Source organism: Sphaeramia orbicularis, chromosome 3 (genome assembly GCF_902148855.1).
Source record: "Sphaeramia orbicularis chromosome 3, fSphaOr1.1, whole genome shotgun sequence".
NCBI lineage: Eukaryota > Metazoa > Chordata > Actinopteri > Kurtiformes > Apogonidae > Sphaeramia > Sphaeramia orbicularis.
In genome coordinates, this window is record NC_043959.1 from 4,906,653 (window position 1) to 4,923,803 (window position 17,151).

General features: G+C 39.1%; 1 protein-coding gene and 1 non-coding gene across 9 annotated transcripts in view; both read right to left on the bottom strand.

Annotated features, from left to right (window-relative positions):
* Positions 1-17,151, bottom strand: part of myo9aa (myosin IXAa) — a 191,160-nt gene that overhangs the window by 138,880 nt on the left and 35,129 nt on the right. For 7 of the 8 annotated variants that reach the window (XM_030123409.1, XM_030123417.1, XM_030123401.1 and 4 more), the window contains exon 2: positions 12,386-13,354. In XM_030123409.1, coding sequence (XP_029979269.1) covers positions 12,386-13,267 — 882 coding nt within the window. In that variant the 5' untranslated portion in view covers positions 13,268-13,354. Of the gene's footprint in view, positions 1-12,385; positions 13,355-17,151 lie in introns of those variants that run through there. The other variant, XM_030123393.1, reaches the window with a different exon arrangement.
* On the bottom strand, positions 6,961-7,144 carry LOC115417309 (U2 spliceosomal RNA). Its single transcript, XR_003935107.1, has one exon. It is a non-coding gene; the product is annotated as a U2 spliceosomal RNA (small nuclear RNA).

Here is a 17,151-nt window from a genome sequence, read left to right on the forward strand (position 1 = left end):
GGGTCTTCCCCGAGGTCTCCTCCTGGTGGGACATGCCCGGAACACCTCCCCAGGGAGGCGTCCAGGAGGCATCCAAAACAGATGCCCGAGCCACCTCAGCTGCCAGCCAGTATCAACATTTCCTGAAAATTTCATGAAAATCCATCCATAACTTTTTGAGTTATCTCGCTAACAAACAAACAAACACGCATGCACGCACGCACACAAAGCAAAGCGATCACAATACCTCCAGGCGGAGGTAATAATGATTCAACTTCACTCATGTAAAAATTATTACTACCGGTAAGTAATGTAAACATGTGCTTAGAAGAAAGTAGAAATATTTGTGCTGAAACATATTAAGTAAAGGGTAAAGGCTGTCAGAAAGATAAATAAATACAACAGGAGAAATTCTTCTGGAGTACTTGTTGAGGGTTTGTGTTTTTTTTACTTCAAACCTCTGTAACACATCATTGTCTCAAGTGTTTGACAACCACATTCACTGTTTTTGGTCTGCTGTCAGTATAGGGCAATGTAAAAAATATTTCAGCCTTGTTGCATGCCATTTTTCTTCTTTTTTGTGTTTTATTAGTTTGTGGAATAACCATTGTACCTTTCATACTGGAAAGTAAACAGAAAACTACATAACTAAGTAATTTCCTGAGTCTGACTAATGAATGACGTATCTAGGGAATGACATGATCACTTCTTTGCACTGTTTATCTGCAAATCTCTACTGTTTTACAATGAAATATAAAGAGGTTAAATCAGAGGCACTACATGATGTCAGAAGAATAGAATGTGTCAAAGATTGTGTAGTGACACACAATCTTATCAAGGGCTGACACTTGATAAGATGTCAGCCCTGGATTTGACGGATTTTTTTCCTCTCAATGTGTCAAACTGCAGAAAGTTCAATGAGCGCCTGAGTTATTAACAAGAGTTAATAGCTCAGTCATGTCAAAGATAATTCTCAGTCTCTCGGGACATGATTGCAGCACTAGTGTCAGTTACAACAGCCCATCCTTTACTATCTGGAACAATGCTAAGCAAACAACTCTAAACATATGGCTGGACGTTAGTTAATAATGAAAGAGTAGTAGCTCTGACTCCAACTCATTTAATGCACTATAGTAAACCCTCTATGAATGTGCAAGTGGCCAGTGCTGCACTCCTGACCTCAGTTTCACCTCAATAAAACACATAACTCTGTAATTTTACACTTATATGAGGGACAATGAACATGAATGCTGCTCCATCACTCCCCATCTCCTTTCTCCTCTCCAGCCTGAAAATAACACCTCCAGAGCCCAGTTAATCTTTGCTGACCCCGCCCAATTGGGGGAGATCCTGTAATACACATTAAGCCTCCTCAGTATTGCTGGGGGCTCTGGGGATATGGTGTTAAATGTGCAACTGTGTGTGCATGTGTCGCCGTGTACTGAGACCTTGGTGCAGGAGATACTAAGGTGAAACTGCTGACCTGGTTTGACTCATGCTGGGCTGTTTCTGTTGGTCCAGGAAGATGGAGAAGCACAACAGGAGGTCTAGTGCACACCGGGTCAATAGGTACTTTCCAGGCACAAATGCACAGACCTGCATGAAAAGAACCTATAAAACCTACAATTGAAGGAGTTCTCCAGGTAGTGAGTAACCCCTACAGTAAATATTATTATAGGGAACATTTTTGAAACTCCAAGTATAATGTACACCGATTAAGCACTGATATGTTTTACAAAGTAGCCAATATATAATATTAGACTTAAGTGTTATTACTGGCTTTGACTAGATCACGGGTTGGAAACCTGCGGCTCCGGAGCCACAGGGCTCTTTAATCCTTCTGCTGCAGCTCCCTGTGGCTTTGGGAACATGAATGAGTATTTAATTTAATTTTATTTTAGTTTGTTAGTTTTTTACCCTCGGCCACACTGGCCGCAGGGTATTGTCATCAGTTGATCGTCCATCTGTCTGTCCATCCGTCTGTTCGTCCTTCTATCTGTCCAAAAATCTTTGCCATGCACTGATAAGTCAGGCCACTAGGGGCAGGCCCCCAAAGAGTTGGCCAGAGTCGGCTGTATACACTCCGCGTATATCTGCGTGTACTTGCGTATTTGGAATGCACTCAATGCAGACCCAAATCGGACGTGACAGTGCACAACATGGTTAAGAAAAAAAGATGGATGAATGAAAATGTCTCTGTAAACCATCATTTGGAAAAACGAACACTGGAGTCTCAACTTCCTGTCCAGCTTCACTGTGGCTTGACAGTGGAGACGCGATAGAGCGGAGGAATGGGTGAGAGAAATAAAACTAAACAAGAATAACTTTCAACAATATGTTGCTGAAGCCTGTGAAAATGACCCTAATGTTAACACAAATGTTAATAATACCATATTAGAGTCTGGCCTGGCTCCGGGTACAGGCAATACAGGCGGCTGCCTAGGGCGCCATCTGCTGGAGGGGGTGCCAAATTACAGACAAAAAACACAAATTTTTAAAAAATACATAGATAAAATATCTGTATAATAAACTTGAAACACACCCTTTACACTTCCATGACATGTTTTCTCTTAAATAAATCATAATCAAGTCTCAATATGACAAATCCTTGTACCACTTTGTGGATTCTGTCATTCACATTTATTTCTTATTCACTATTAAAAGGCATGACACCAACTCACATCATCTCTTAAACATGCTAAGTATCAACAGTTCAAATTATTTCTCATTCTCATCTTATACTTACGGTTCATTTACATTAATTCTTTTCCACTGTATGAACTGTTTTAGATAAATCTTGGCTTTCTTCATACACAACCATGCACAAACCAATTCCAGTATTAATTCACAGTCTAAAACATTTTACATTTTGCAAATCAGCATATCAGTGACAGTCAATATTTTGAAGATTTTTATAAGCCAGGCCGAGGGTTTTCAAGTGTGAGCATGTTATGTTTCATACATAGCATTAAGGTAAAAAAAAAAATAAATAAATAACGATATGCAGTCTTATGATCATTTTTGTTGTCAAAAGGGTTTTGTGGCTCCCAGGGTTTTCTTTTCTGGTGGAAACGGGTCCAAATGGCTCTTTGAGTGTTTAGGGTTGCCGACCCCTGGACTAGATAATAGATGAAAAAAACAAGAACTGTACAATCTAGGTTTGCCTACATATTTGCTTTTCAGTTATCCGGATACATTTAGTTAATTTCAGTATTTATTACTATAACTTAGATGTTCAGGTCAACAGTTCTTGTGTCCCAATAATGTCAAGAATATAACAATGCTGACATGAATAGTCATAAATGCATAACTGTAAAAATAGGACCAATGGCCCTGTAGCTTACCAGCCAAATTAAAAGCTTTGGGAAATGTATCCAGATGCCATTTATTATCACCCAGTTATGTGTATTTATTATGCTACAGAAATAGCCCATGTTTTGGTCATATTCCAATCAGATCTGTAAAAAATTCAAATTCCAACTTGATATCATTGATACTTACTGATTTATTGTATCAATCCACTTCCTATCTGTTATAATGGGAAAATTTTTCAAAGTCGCACCAAATCCAGAATCAGATCCAGAACGAAATAATTTCAATACCTTGTGTTGACATCATCATATAGAAGCTGTATATCGAGTTTGAAATCAATCAGAAGTGTAGTTTCGGAGAAGAAGACGACTGAAAATTTTTCCCCATAAGAGCCCATGTTAAATTTTCCGTAAGTTCCGGATCCAGAAGAAGATCCTGATCAGCATGTGGCCATTATGTTTCGGTCATCTCCCCATCAGGGCTGTACTGTAGAAATTTCAATTTGATACCATTTATATTTACTGCGTTACTGCATCGATCCACTTCCTATCTCTTATAATGGGGAAATTTTTCAAAGTTGCACCAAATCCAGAATCGGATCCGGATCCAAATAATTTCACTAACTTTTGTTGACATTATCATAAAGAAGCTGTATACAAAGTTTGAAGTCAATCGGAATTGTAGTTTCGGAGAAGACGACAATTGAAATTTTTGTAACGGATGCCAGACGACGCCAGACGACGACGCCAGACGCCACATGACGACAATAACTTACGGCCTGTTGGCCGGTAAGCTAAAAATAAATATAGAAAAATAAATCCAATTTCCTTCTTCAGAGATTATCATAAATATACTGATCTTTAAAATTCCACTACCAGTCAACCTCTACGCACCTGATTGATAGCAACCCTGTAATGTTTGCCCTCATTCTATAAATTCTACAAAATTGTTGATGACAGGGGAGGAAAATATCACAACAGCAACAAACCACCAGATTACAAAGTGATTACAGTCACTGTGTTGTCAAAACATGCTGCGAACCTCTCAGACATGGAGCTACATCAGCATGTATTTTATGTTTCTAGCCACATAACAAATGTAACTCAACATTTACTGTTTACTAGACTGATTTCATTCAGTCTTTGCCACCATATACACTTGAAGTAGATGAAGTTTGTATGTAAAATATTCAAGTATTCATTGGTCTGATCAGGAAATTCAGATCATGTTCTAAAATAATCAACTATGTGAGATGTTTAAAATGTCTGTCAGCCAAAGATAACAAAGCAATGTCTTCAAAATGCTTTTTTCCCCCTCCTTAAAAAGTAAAAAAATGATCACCTTATGACATAAAACACAAAAAAGCTGCATATCTTTACATCCATGAAACTGTTAACTTTGGATGTTATGCCAAGTAGCCCTTTTAAATGTGATGTAAAATGTGACTGGAGTTCGTTTTGTGTTGAGAATCAGTTGCTTGTTGGCATTATCTTATTCTACTTCTAAGTTGACACTGGCTAATGTTGCACACTATTGTGGCAGTGAAGATAAAAACAGCATTCCAAATGCTTTTTTTCCTGACAAGTGAAAAAACAAAGAAGTTTGTGTTCATGTTGGAGTCTGTCTTGTGTTCAGAGCTGGTATTTGTTGATATTATCTAACTGCATGTCTAAACTTTGAGTATCTAGTGTTGTACTCTTTTTCTGCAGTAGAGTAACAGAACAAAGGCCGTGATGAACTCAGGAGATAGCCTAAAGATTTTTGTGAAAAAAATGGGAAAAAAAAAAAAATAGGACCAATGGCCCTGTAGCTTACCGGCCAAATTAAAAGCTTTGGGAAATTTATCCAGATACCATTTATTATCACCCAGTTATGTGTATTTATTATATTACAGAAATAGCCCATGTTTTGGTCATATTCCAATCAGATCTGGAAAAAAATTCAAATTCCAACTTGATATCATTGATACTGATTTACTGTATCAATCCACTTCCTATCTGTTATAATGGGAAAATTTTTCAAAGTCGCACCAAATCCAGAATCAGATCTGGATCAAAATAATTGCAATACCTTGTGCTGACGTCATCATAAAGAAGATGTATACCAAGTTTGAAGTCAATCAGAACTGTAGTTTGGGAGAAAAAGACGACTGAAATTTTTTCCCCATAAGAGCCCATGTTAAATTTTCCGTAACTTCCCGGATCCAGAAGAAGATCCTGATCAGCATGTGGCCATTATGTTTTGGTCATCTCCCCATCAGGGCTAGAAGTAGAAATTTACACTGGATATCATTTATATTTACTGAGTTATTGAATCGATCCACTTCCTATCGCTTATAATGGGGAAATTTTTCAAAGTTGCACCAAATCCAGAATCAGATCCAGATCCAAATAATTTCACTAACTTTTGCTGACATCATCATAAAGAAGCTGCATACCAAGTTTGAAGTCAATCAGAATTGTAGTTTCAGAGAAGAAGACGATTGAAATTTTTGTAACTGACGACAGACAACGACAGACCCCACATGACGACAATAGCTTACGGCCTGTCGGCCGGTAAGCTAAAAACTGTGCAGTGAAATCAATCTTCAGGCTGTTACTGTGAATGCAGAGAATCAAGACAACTGTTAGCGTAGTAATGGAGGCCGCTTCCTTAAACAAACTAAATCCCAGCAGAAAACAGACTTAAACATACGCTTACATAATTATACAAATATTATATAGAGCCTTTACAGAACATTCAGATTCTGTTTATCTTGCGAAAGGCCAACGCCAGACATGTGTTAGTGTACATTATGAAACCCTGTTTAAGTGTTTTTAAATCGGTGTGTACAGATGTACATCCATACGTTTGTTTGCACATCAAAGTGGAGTTGATTTGCCTACAGATGGTAGTGGTTTGCAGCTCAGGTGCCTTTAAATGCAGCCGGTAACATCCCACCAACCCACACATTCACACACACCATGAACTGTGCTGCTACACTAATGCTTCATGACACATCCCTGGTCTTTGAAAGAAGATCCTGGTGAAACACTGACAGAGGAAAAACCGAGGAGCAGCACAGCCCCCCCGTTGACCTAAGGGGAAACATGAGACAGCACAGCAATTAGGCTATTAAGACATCATTTCACTCACATGTGAAACAAATATCATACTTCCTGTAAGCCTTTCTTATTTTTGTTGTTTTAACAGTAAATTTCACCCAGGATCAGCACTGTGTTTGTCATAAAATCATCTGAACGTTATTCCTAAAATCTTTTAATCTGCTTGATTGTAGTTTATCATGCTGTGTTGAGTATTTTAAACACATTTGCCAATGTCTGAGCTTTCAGTCACTCTTAGCCGTAGCAAGTAGCCACCTGACACCTGACATTTTGACAGGATGACATCTGGAATCAAAGCTTGAATGGTGGTTAAACACAAAGTGATGACCTGCTACAACCAGCAAACTGAAACTACTGAATAAATATACGCTGAGCCATTTCTGACAGAACTACAGGATCTAGTAGAGCTTAAACGATTAACTGACTCAAATTGATTAATTGATTGCGATTCCAAAAAATATATATATGGCCACAGCGCTAGTATCTAGAATACACAGATTAGATTAGATTAGATTAGATTAGATTAGATTAGATTAGATTAGATTAGACTAGACTAGACTAGGGGGGGGGGTTCACCATTCCTGGAGGTTCTGCAATACCAGATCAATGCATGAAGTGGATGGTGGGAGCCCCTATTCCATCTCCTTGTTCCAAAAATAAATTTAATACATGGTCCCTGGGTAGGGGACATATCAGAAATTAAACTGATAAGAACAGATACTACATTGATCTTAGTCAAAAGGCCATTTTCTTATCTTCATTTTTCATCACTGTATCACCTGTTAAAGGACAGGACTCACTGTTTTAAGCACTTACCTATCATTACTGATGAGCATCTCTATTCAAATAGGTTTTAATAGCAGTGTTCTCTCCAAGCTGTGCATCATCAATTTCCATGCAGGAAATGTGGAAAAGTTTAAAACATGAGTTGCCCCACAAACTGTTCAGACAGTATAAATGCCTTAGGTTTCAACTAATGCTCTAAAAATGATGCATTCCTTGTGCCAGAGCAATATGGTGACAATAGCAGATTAAAGGCCACAACACCCAAAAAATTTCAAAAAAGTAGATTTCACAGTGTGGGTATGTGGTCACAGGAAATTAGGGTTTAATATCAGTTTCAATCATATCTGGCATAAGAAGGTAAACCACGTCACGAATGACAGGCAGCAGATAAGTGCTAAACCAATAGTGGGTATTTGTCATATTTTACATACGCTTGTATTTGTCCTCATTCTTCAGGGTCAATTAAAGTCCAGATGCGTGAAATCAGTACCACTCTAAACATGACCTAAAAAGGACACCTCTACATGCTTAGACTGATTATACCAACAACAACCACAAACAAGCACAAATCAGTGACTCGTGTTTATTTAACCTGTAGAATATGCCCCTGTGGTCACCGTTTTCATCTCCTTCAAGCTGAGTTTCATTACTGAAGCACTTGGGCGATAGTACTTATCAGGATCTTCACACATAACTAGAACTGTTGGACGCGTTCCAGAAAGAATGAAACCTGCTGGAAGTGATACTCTTTTTTTTTTTTTTTTTTTTTTTTTTTTTAACTGTCTCTTGATGTTTGAGTCCTCTCTCTGAGTTTGCTCTGCTGACAGTCTGTCTGTCTATTTAGCCTCACCACTGTGTTTTTAATTTGATGGCTGTCCCTGTTTTAATGTTTATTACCTGAGCAACACTGAGGCCGATTGTGATTCAACTAGGTGACATCAAGGTTGAAAATCTGTGAAAACAATTGTCATCAAGAGATTCTAAGAATATTGGCATAATGCTACATACACACATCTGGCATGAGTGTATGTGCTGTGTTACCGTTTAACTTTTTAACAAAACAGATACAACTGAGTCTGAAAAGCAGCTGAGAAGGACATGAGATGAGCAGCTCAGATTATCTGTCCAGTTACATTTTTTTCCATTAGTGTTCAGCCCACTTAGAGTTTTGAGATATACTTTGCTGTAACTGTGGTTAAGATTGAGAATTAGGCAAAGTGAAAGCTTTTCTTCCAGTATTAAAGCTGCAGGAGCCAAAATATGTGGTAAAATAACACCAGAATTTGAAAACACCCTCCTTCCTTCCTTCTGTAGCTCTGTCCTCTCAGTTCACAATAAAAGACTAAACATAAAAAGTGTCTATAGAAAGTGTCTGAGTGAATCTGGTGTGGATTAGTACAGTCATATCTGACACATTCTGAACAGTGAAATTCAGCCTTTTCAGGATGTTCTTACATTCTGAAAAGAGTCCAGAGAAAGAGATAAAAGTCTTCTTTCCACTCAGACAACTTCAATTACAATCTGCTGAAAAGTAGCTAATTACGTAATGTTTTCCTAGTGATACTCCAGCTTTAAGAAAAACAGATCAACCTCTCAAACCTTATCAAAGAGAGAAACCAAATATATCACATAAGATACATCAAACTGTTTCCATTACAGAATCAGCCGAGATAGTATATGTATTCCCCCAACACCAGTTCAGGCATATTCAATACGTACCTAATTGGGACACTGAAAATAACTTGAGGCAACAATAAAATCATCTCCATCTCCTGAGGCAGGAAAATCTGTTTAATTACTGTTGACCATTATGCCTGTTGATGCAAATTCGCATCATACCCAAATTCTAATCTATTTTCTGTGCTATAGTCAAATTAAAAATTTCCACTTAATTTAGCATCTACTTCAAATCAAAAACCCAAATACACTTTTTCAATATACTTATATATAAATTCTGGCATTAAGGGGTTAAAACAAAACTCAAACAGAGGCTGAAAATTCCCACTAGGACTGAGTCTGTTAAAACACTTCAAGAAGGAGGTAAATAAATGTTTGAAATGAATTGAGCAACATTGAGTTTATTCCAGCGGGCTACACATAATGTTGAATGAAGAGCTGGTATGAGGTAATGCCGGCTGCCGGTCCTCCCTCCTATTCTCTATCTCTGTGCAGTAGCACCACAGCTCCACTTTTGGCATCAATCACCAACGGGCAGATACGTAATCTCACTGTGCAAACAATTAAAGGTTGCTCCTCTGCACCCAGAACTACTCAGTCGTGTTTCTCTGTTGAGGATTAACTCAATGTGCTTACACATTAACTCCGAAGACACATTAATGAATGGCATTCCTGAGAACACTGTTTGCTAAAACGATGGCAATAAAGCTCAGTGCACAGATACTTGTTGCAAGAATTGTTTTGCTAGTTGACTTTGAACTTGGCTGCTGAAGTTTTCATTTCCTCTTTGCCACTGCAGCCAAAGAAGCCAACACGTTTTTTTTATGTTATTGATACAAAGAAGAAAGTTTCATCAATCAAAGAAGTTTCATCTATCAATAATTGGCCCGTGTTAGTTTTTGTCATTGAATAAGTGGTCAACTTGCAAAATAACTTAAAAAATAAAGAAAAAAATAAGCAGTAAATCAGTGATCGCAACTGTGTTTGTATCTCTGTACATCTGTATTGCACATCTATGACCTTGTGTTATTTGTCTTTTTACATAGAGTTCATGTTGTTGCATTACACCTGAAATGATTAATCCCCTCAAATTAAAAAAAATTAACAGATTTAAATCTGAATCAAATCTTCGTTTCCTAAAATTCACTGCCACTGAACACTGGTTCTGCTGTTGTGTTTCACACAGATGCTATATTGTGATCTCATTTTATGTAATTTTTGTCTTTTGTCCTTATCTTATGTCACTATGCTGTTTAACTAACTTGTTACATATTTTGTCAACATTTTCATCTGTTATGTCATTTTCTTTTTGTGTCTGTCATTTTTTTTTTTTTTTGTTTTTTTTACATCTTTAATGTTTGTTTTGTCATGCACCTTTTACATAATTTTTGGCATTTTTACATCATAATTGTAATTCTTGTCTTGTTTTTGTCTTTTATATGGTTTTCATTTCACTCTACCTTTTATAAATAGCTACAAACCACTAGAAACTATCTGATTTCTTCCAATTTCACCCAGGACTAAAAGTCAACCTTTTAACTTGAAAGAAATCTGACATTTATTGCAGTAATTATAGGTTATTTCATTGTCAGAATAGTTTTGCCCTGTCTCCCAGCTCTAAATGAACATATTTCTTTGGTTGTGTCATGTCAGAAGCCTTTTCTTCATTCCAGAGGACTTGTAGACCAAGCCTTTCTTTGTGGCTGTAAACATAAAACAGAACATAAACATATAAACAGCTGGTGAGGTGTCAGTGAGCGATACAAATCTCTCGAGAGTATCCAACCTGTATTTGCCTTCCTGACTAGCAGCATTGTGAGTTACAGTTGAAGGGTGTTACATAACATTCAGGAATTCAGCTGATGTTGAAGACAAATGAGAAAACAATGTGTGGCTGTGAACCTGTCGATCTTTTACGTGGTGTGTCTTTAACTGACAGGTCCCTGAAGAAGAAAAAGAAGAAGAGGAGGAGGATGACTGTGGATGGAATGTCTTAAGAGATATGAAAACAACCCACTTCCTTCACAACCTCTGCTGGGCCTCCACAACATTTACCTTAAAACAGGCTTTCCACTGGTTGTAATCTCAAAAACATGAACCAACAACTGTAAGCACTGACTCACAGAGATGGAGTCTGTTCACTACATAATCTCCACACAGCTGGACTCAAAGTGCAATAAACCTCTGCACTGGGCAGACAGGACTCAGGGCCAAGCGTAGAGACAGCTGTGGATCACCAAAGTTGTGTAACCGTGCAGCAAACCCCACATGGTGTTCACAGCAGCTGATGTGGAAAATGCCAGGAAGAAATCCATTTATACAGAAACAGAAAAAGTACTGAAAATCCACAGATGTTAAAGGTAAACCTGCAATGGTTTTTCAGTCCTTCCATTAGGTATTGAGTATTACATTAATTGCCAACTATTTTATCAGTTTGGCTCATCTTATAAGAAAAAAGTTGAAATCTTAAACAATAGTGTCTTAGAAATCTATAGATTTTCATGGTTGTCAACCTCTGGTCATAAACTTAATTTAGCTGCTTTATTTTAGCCTTTATTTAACCTTTAACTTTTATTTTACCTGCTTTTATTAGTATTTGTATTTTTATAGTAGGTTCTATACGATGCAAGTATTGGATGGCACTTATAATTTTGTTATACTTGTTTAATGACAATAATGATATTCTATTGTATTCTATAAACCTAATATCGCTCTGCACTTAAGTGTCCTTTTGTACCTTCATTGTACAGAACATCACAATTTACTTTGCACCTTACAGTTTAATTGAACATGTTTTTCTATCCAAGTCTGTTTTTATTCTACTTTATTATGTATGGCGTGTTTGCTCATGTATTGAATTGTTGTACTGTGTGTCATGCTGTTGCTGCAATGTAATTTCCCAGTTTGGGATCAAAAAAATACATCTATCTATTTATCTAGTTAAACCATTTTCAAATCAAATAGTTGTCAAATAGTCAAAAAAGACTGGACTCCCGGGTTTTTACTTTGTTTTGGTACATCTGATATTTTGAATTCTGCAAAAACAGGGAGCAGTACTCCCTTCGAATTCCTTTTGAATATGGAGAAACTAGGCTATCGCCCACTGATGCAACTTTCACATATTAAACACAAAAACATTGCCAGTTGTTTTTATACTTATTGTATACTTCCACACAGAAGGCAAGTGTGTGGTGCAAAAGCACTGATAACAATCCAAATTCAGCAGCACGAGATTGTGACGCAGAAAGTAGAACTGCTCAGTTTGACAGACGGATGAGTGCAGAGTAGTACAAATCCTTCTGTCAGATTAAAAAAAAAAAAAGACATAATTGTAAAAATGCTGAATATCAGTCGACTCCTCATTTGAGGAGGTCAAAACCTGTGTGACATGTTTTTACATCTCAAGTTGCTTCTTTTTTTGGAGTCATGTTTCAAGTCAGTCAAGTCTTTAACACATTTGTCTCAAATCTGGTATAAAATCTCTGTTCTACTCAGCCTCAACATGAAATGTGAACATGTTCACTTACCTCCAAAACTGGCCCCGCCCCCAGGATGATCTGCTCCACGCCACTAGCAAAACCCTTCTGACTGAGAGCAGTTAGATGGTGAATGAGAAAGTTTGTGCTTTGCGTTTTCCCAGATCCGCTCTCCCCAGAAATAACAATGCACTGATTGCTCTGTCTCTGCAGCATGGCGTGGTAGGCCACATCAGCCACTGCATAAATGTGTGGCTCTACTTCTCCCAGTGTATGATTATCATACATCTTCACATACTTGGGGTTGTAGATGGGTAGGAACTTAAAAGGGTTAATGACGATGAGGATGCTTCCGACATACGTGTAGATCTTTTCCTGCCGGAAACGCGAGCGCAGGTTGTCCAGCAGCGAGCGCTCGTTGAGCTCCGACAGACGACACAGATCTGAGTGGTCCTGAGATTCAGGCTGCGGCAGGAGTCCGCGTTCCACCATCCGCCTGCGCTCCTCGGTCACCTGCAGCCACATCTGGAGGCTACCACCGTAGTGAATGGACCCGTCCAGATTCTTCTGCCGCAGGAGGAAGCGGTAGTCCTCTCCTCCAGAAAGGGGCCGGTGCTCCAGAGCCACCCGGGGCCACAGCATCATCCTTTGCACCGGGCAGTCGCTGGGGTTTAAAATCCATTCTTCTCCACCGAACTCCTTCACCTCGGCCAAAACATAACACCGGGTGCGATCCAGCTGCAGCCGCTCGATGACCCGCTCGATGGCCTCGGCAGCCGTGGTGGTCTTGCGTGCGCTAATAGGGCAGTAGATGGTGCCCTCTGCCAGGTCGCCCGGGTAAATACGCACTGTGAACTCCGAGTTCTCAAAGCGCTGCCGCCGACCCAGGGTGCCCATGCCTCCGACACCACCGACGCCATCACGAGCACTCATGGCGGAGCAGTCGTTCCCATTAGCAACAGCCTGGCACTGGCACGTCCTTCACTGGTCTGGGGGGATCACCACGTCAAGACATTACCACTGTAGACAGAGAAAGACAGGTCCATCAATAACTGGACACCGGCAGCACTGAAAGGTTAGTAACATGACTTGATGCAAAAACCATAAAACTCATTTTAAAAGAATTGTAAGGTCAAAGATCAATGCATTTCTATAGCAAGAAAACTAAAAAAAAAACTCCATCAGACAGTCCATGGATTTGCACAATATGGAACCTCTGATAAACTACGGGTCTGAAATCATATTTGAAGTCGTGCATTTTCAATACAACCCCTTTCAGTTGCTAAAAATTATGGAGAGCTTTTCCTTCCGATGTTTGGACATGAAAACTCACACGAACATACAATAGACCTGATCCATTTCTCAAAATGAAACTAAAACTTGTTATCAGGACTGCAAAACACTGAATTTTTTTTTACCACACAGTATGATGAATTTTCACCATGGGAAATAGGATGGGCTGTTTTTCAGAGGACATGTTTCACCGATACATCTTCGTGAATTTTAGCGTTATATAACTGGATTCAACGCACAAATCAAAAACAGCTTCTGAAGAGATTTAAGTGGGAAAAAAAGTCATTTAATACAGTGGTTGTCTCTCAATGTGAACGCAGTGTCTACAAAAAGAAAAGGATGACGCTGAACAAAATCTCATCTTTCCTGTGTTGTTTTCCTTTTCTTCACTCAATTTCAGTTTGTGTTTGAGTAGATTTGTTGTATTTGACATATTTGACAATGCAGTGTCCACTCCTACTTCTTATGTACTAAACTAAAACTACACTAACACTTAAAAAAAGACAAGTAAAATACCAACTAATGAACATTTAAGACACTATTAGTATGATAATATCTCTCCAACTGTATTTCTATAAACGTTAACACTAAAAACACACAACCAACTTCCAAATTCCTCTAAAATCCAGAATTTCAATGCATCCCACTGCAATCTGCCAGATTATGAAATCTGTTGGATTATGACGCTGCCCTCATGTGCTGTTATGTAATATACTGAAGGGTCAAATTATTATGCCAGAGCCCAACATGCAAACTCATAAAGGATAAAGGGTAAGTCATCAGGATCTACAGGATTACCATTAACACACACACTGTGCTGTGGAGTGCCAGAGACTAGCAGCTGCCAACCTCTTTAGTGAATACACAATCCCACCATTCGCAAGTTCCCTCTTTAATACACAACAGAGACATGATGGGCAGAAGAGAAAGACGCAGAGTTCTACACCCTCACACTTTGCTTTTCAATGATTTTGCTGCCAGACACTGTTGGATGGTTTTATAGACCAAACAGGGTGATTAGTCTGACATGAATGACTTATTATTTGCTCCATCTTCGAAATCTTGTTTGTTTTAACCCTTTGGAGTCTAGATCACATACTGATTTAAGACAGCAGACGCCTCACTGAGTCTTCATTTCAACTTGTTTTGAAACTACAGAGGTCAAAAGTAATATCAAACTTGTAGATAACTTGGTTATTTGCTAAATTTGTAATTTCAACATGTTTTTTGTGAATAACAGTAAACAATCTAACCATTTCCAAATGGGATTTCATGGTATTTGTGTGATTTTAGGTTCGGTGTGTTAATACAGCATGTCAAATGAGAAAAATAAATATAAAGTCACACAAATGAGGTTGTGCTACAAGAAAAGGTAAACAGTTTTTTGATGAGAAACAGAGGCCAAATCAAAAGTACTCAAAAACGGCCAAAATACACTTAGACTCCTAAGGGCTGCATCTCAATGTTTCAGGAGTTACATGACATACTTGTGTCCTGTGTCTTTTCATTGCATTCAATTTAGGTAAAACCTTTCCTTGTGTTTACAGTATATACTCTTGTTTTCAGCTTTTCACAGATCTCTTCGTAAACCCCCGGCAGCAGGTCTGAACCTGTTGTCTATGCCTTTTCCCACAGGTAAAAGCCTCAGAGTATATTGCGGCTGCATTTATTAATGGGATTATAACATGTTACAACTGCTCTGCCTTCTAGTATGTAAAAGATATTTGCATTTGGCACAAGGTTCAGTGGTGACCAAAGAATGTATAGGCATAAGATATGATGAATACTAGTGCTGCCGCAACTAGTTGACTACGAAAATTTGTCAACGGCAATTTTTAGTCTACACGTCCTTTTACTATTTATTTTTGGTCTCCTGCCTACTTTCAGCGCAATTCAGGCAAAGCTAAGCTCTTTGATTTACAGTAGGAATGGGATCTCAGTAGGAATGGCGACACGGTGGTGCAGTGGATAGCACTCGTGCCTCACAGCAAGAAGGTCCTGGGTTCGATTCCAACACCAGTCAATGGGGGTGGGACCTTTCTGTGTGAAGTTTGCATGTTCTCCCGTGTCTGCGTGGGTTTTCTCCGGGTACTCCGGCTTCCTCCCGTCATCGAAAGACGTGCACCGATAGGTTAATTGGTTAATCTAAATTGCCCATAGGTGTGAGAGTGATTGTTTGTCTCTATATATGTCAGCCCTGCGATGAACTGGTGCAATGTCCAGGGTGAACCCCGCCTTCGGCCGTAAGTAGCTGGGATAGGCTCCAAGCGACCCCCGTGACCCTAGTGAGGATAAAGCGGGTTCAGATGATGAATAAATGGGATCTCCCTTCGACCACTGCCAGAGACAAGCCCCAGATGCCACGGCTTGTGCCACAGGTCCCGCAATTCCACAGCTACGTGGCATGGGTGCTGCGGTGCCTCGGTTCTACAGCTTCATAATGGAAATGCAGATGCTTATGCTTAGATTGTTAATACATAATACATAATGTTTTTGAACAGTTTACTTAATGAGCTTCCAACAAAAGTAGGCTAACATTGATGTGAAGGTTAAAGCCTCTGTCACAAATGCTATTAAACACCGTGAACAATGTGTGAACGATTTAAGGACCATATCGTACGACCTTTTCGTACGACCTTTTCATGATCACTCCATTCATAAGAATGGAGTGATCATGGATTGTTCGTGGACCGTTCCTAAGTTTGTAGCCAGGTGAGCGATCTTGTCCAAGATTTTCTATGAACACAGTACAAAGCCCCCTTTCCTATGGCACACTAACGAATGCCTTATGAATTACGTAAGAACAACGCACAACGTACGTGGATCAGGAGGCATTTCCAGGACCCACGTGTTCCTGCAGTGGCCGCAAGTAGATCTCAAGAACACATTACAGTGTTATTAGTGGTGCCTTACGGCATTCATTAAAAGGGACGCACAGACAGAGATTTGCACAGTATTCTTAAGGTGGACGTAAGGGGCAGTGCAGCAGTTGTGCGACAATCAGGGCATTCTTAGAGGGGTCGAATACAAACTGTCAAGACGGAGTGAATGACTGGACTCACACGCATGGGGCAGAACATATAAAGAATACAGTGTTTTATTAACAGAAAAATAAGCTTGAAAAAACAACACCAAACCTGCAGAGAGATAATGCACAGTCCACAGTACCCGGGTGACGAGGTTCAGGCTGATGGAGAGAATGTGCGTGATGGACGGTTAGTGTTTTTAACGTTCAGTTCGCTCTATTATTCTTGTGTATCTTTGTTTATTCTTAAACCTTCTACTTCATATTTCTTAATCTGATGTCTTATTATGACTCCTAACTTCTAACAGTACAGGTCAGTTTCCCTAATACGTCACAGGAATGCTGTTTCAGCACCAGGGACAGCACACAATCCCAAACACAGAAAACACACATTCTAAAACATTTAATGTGGAAAAAAAAAGCTTAATGTAGTTTAATGTCTGAAAAGAGCATCAATAATCACCAAATTATGCGTGGACATCTCTAATGCTGGGATAGG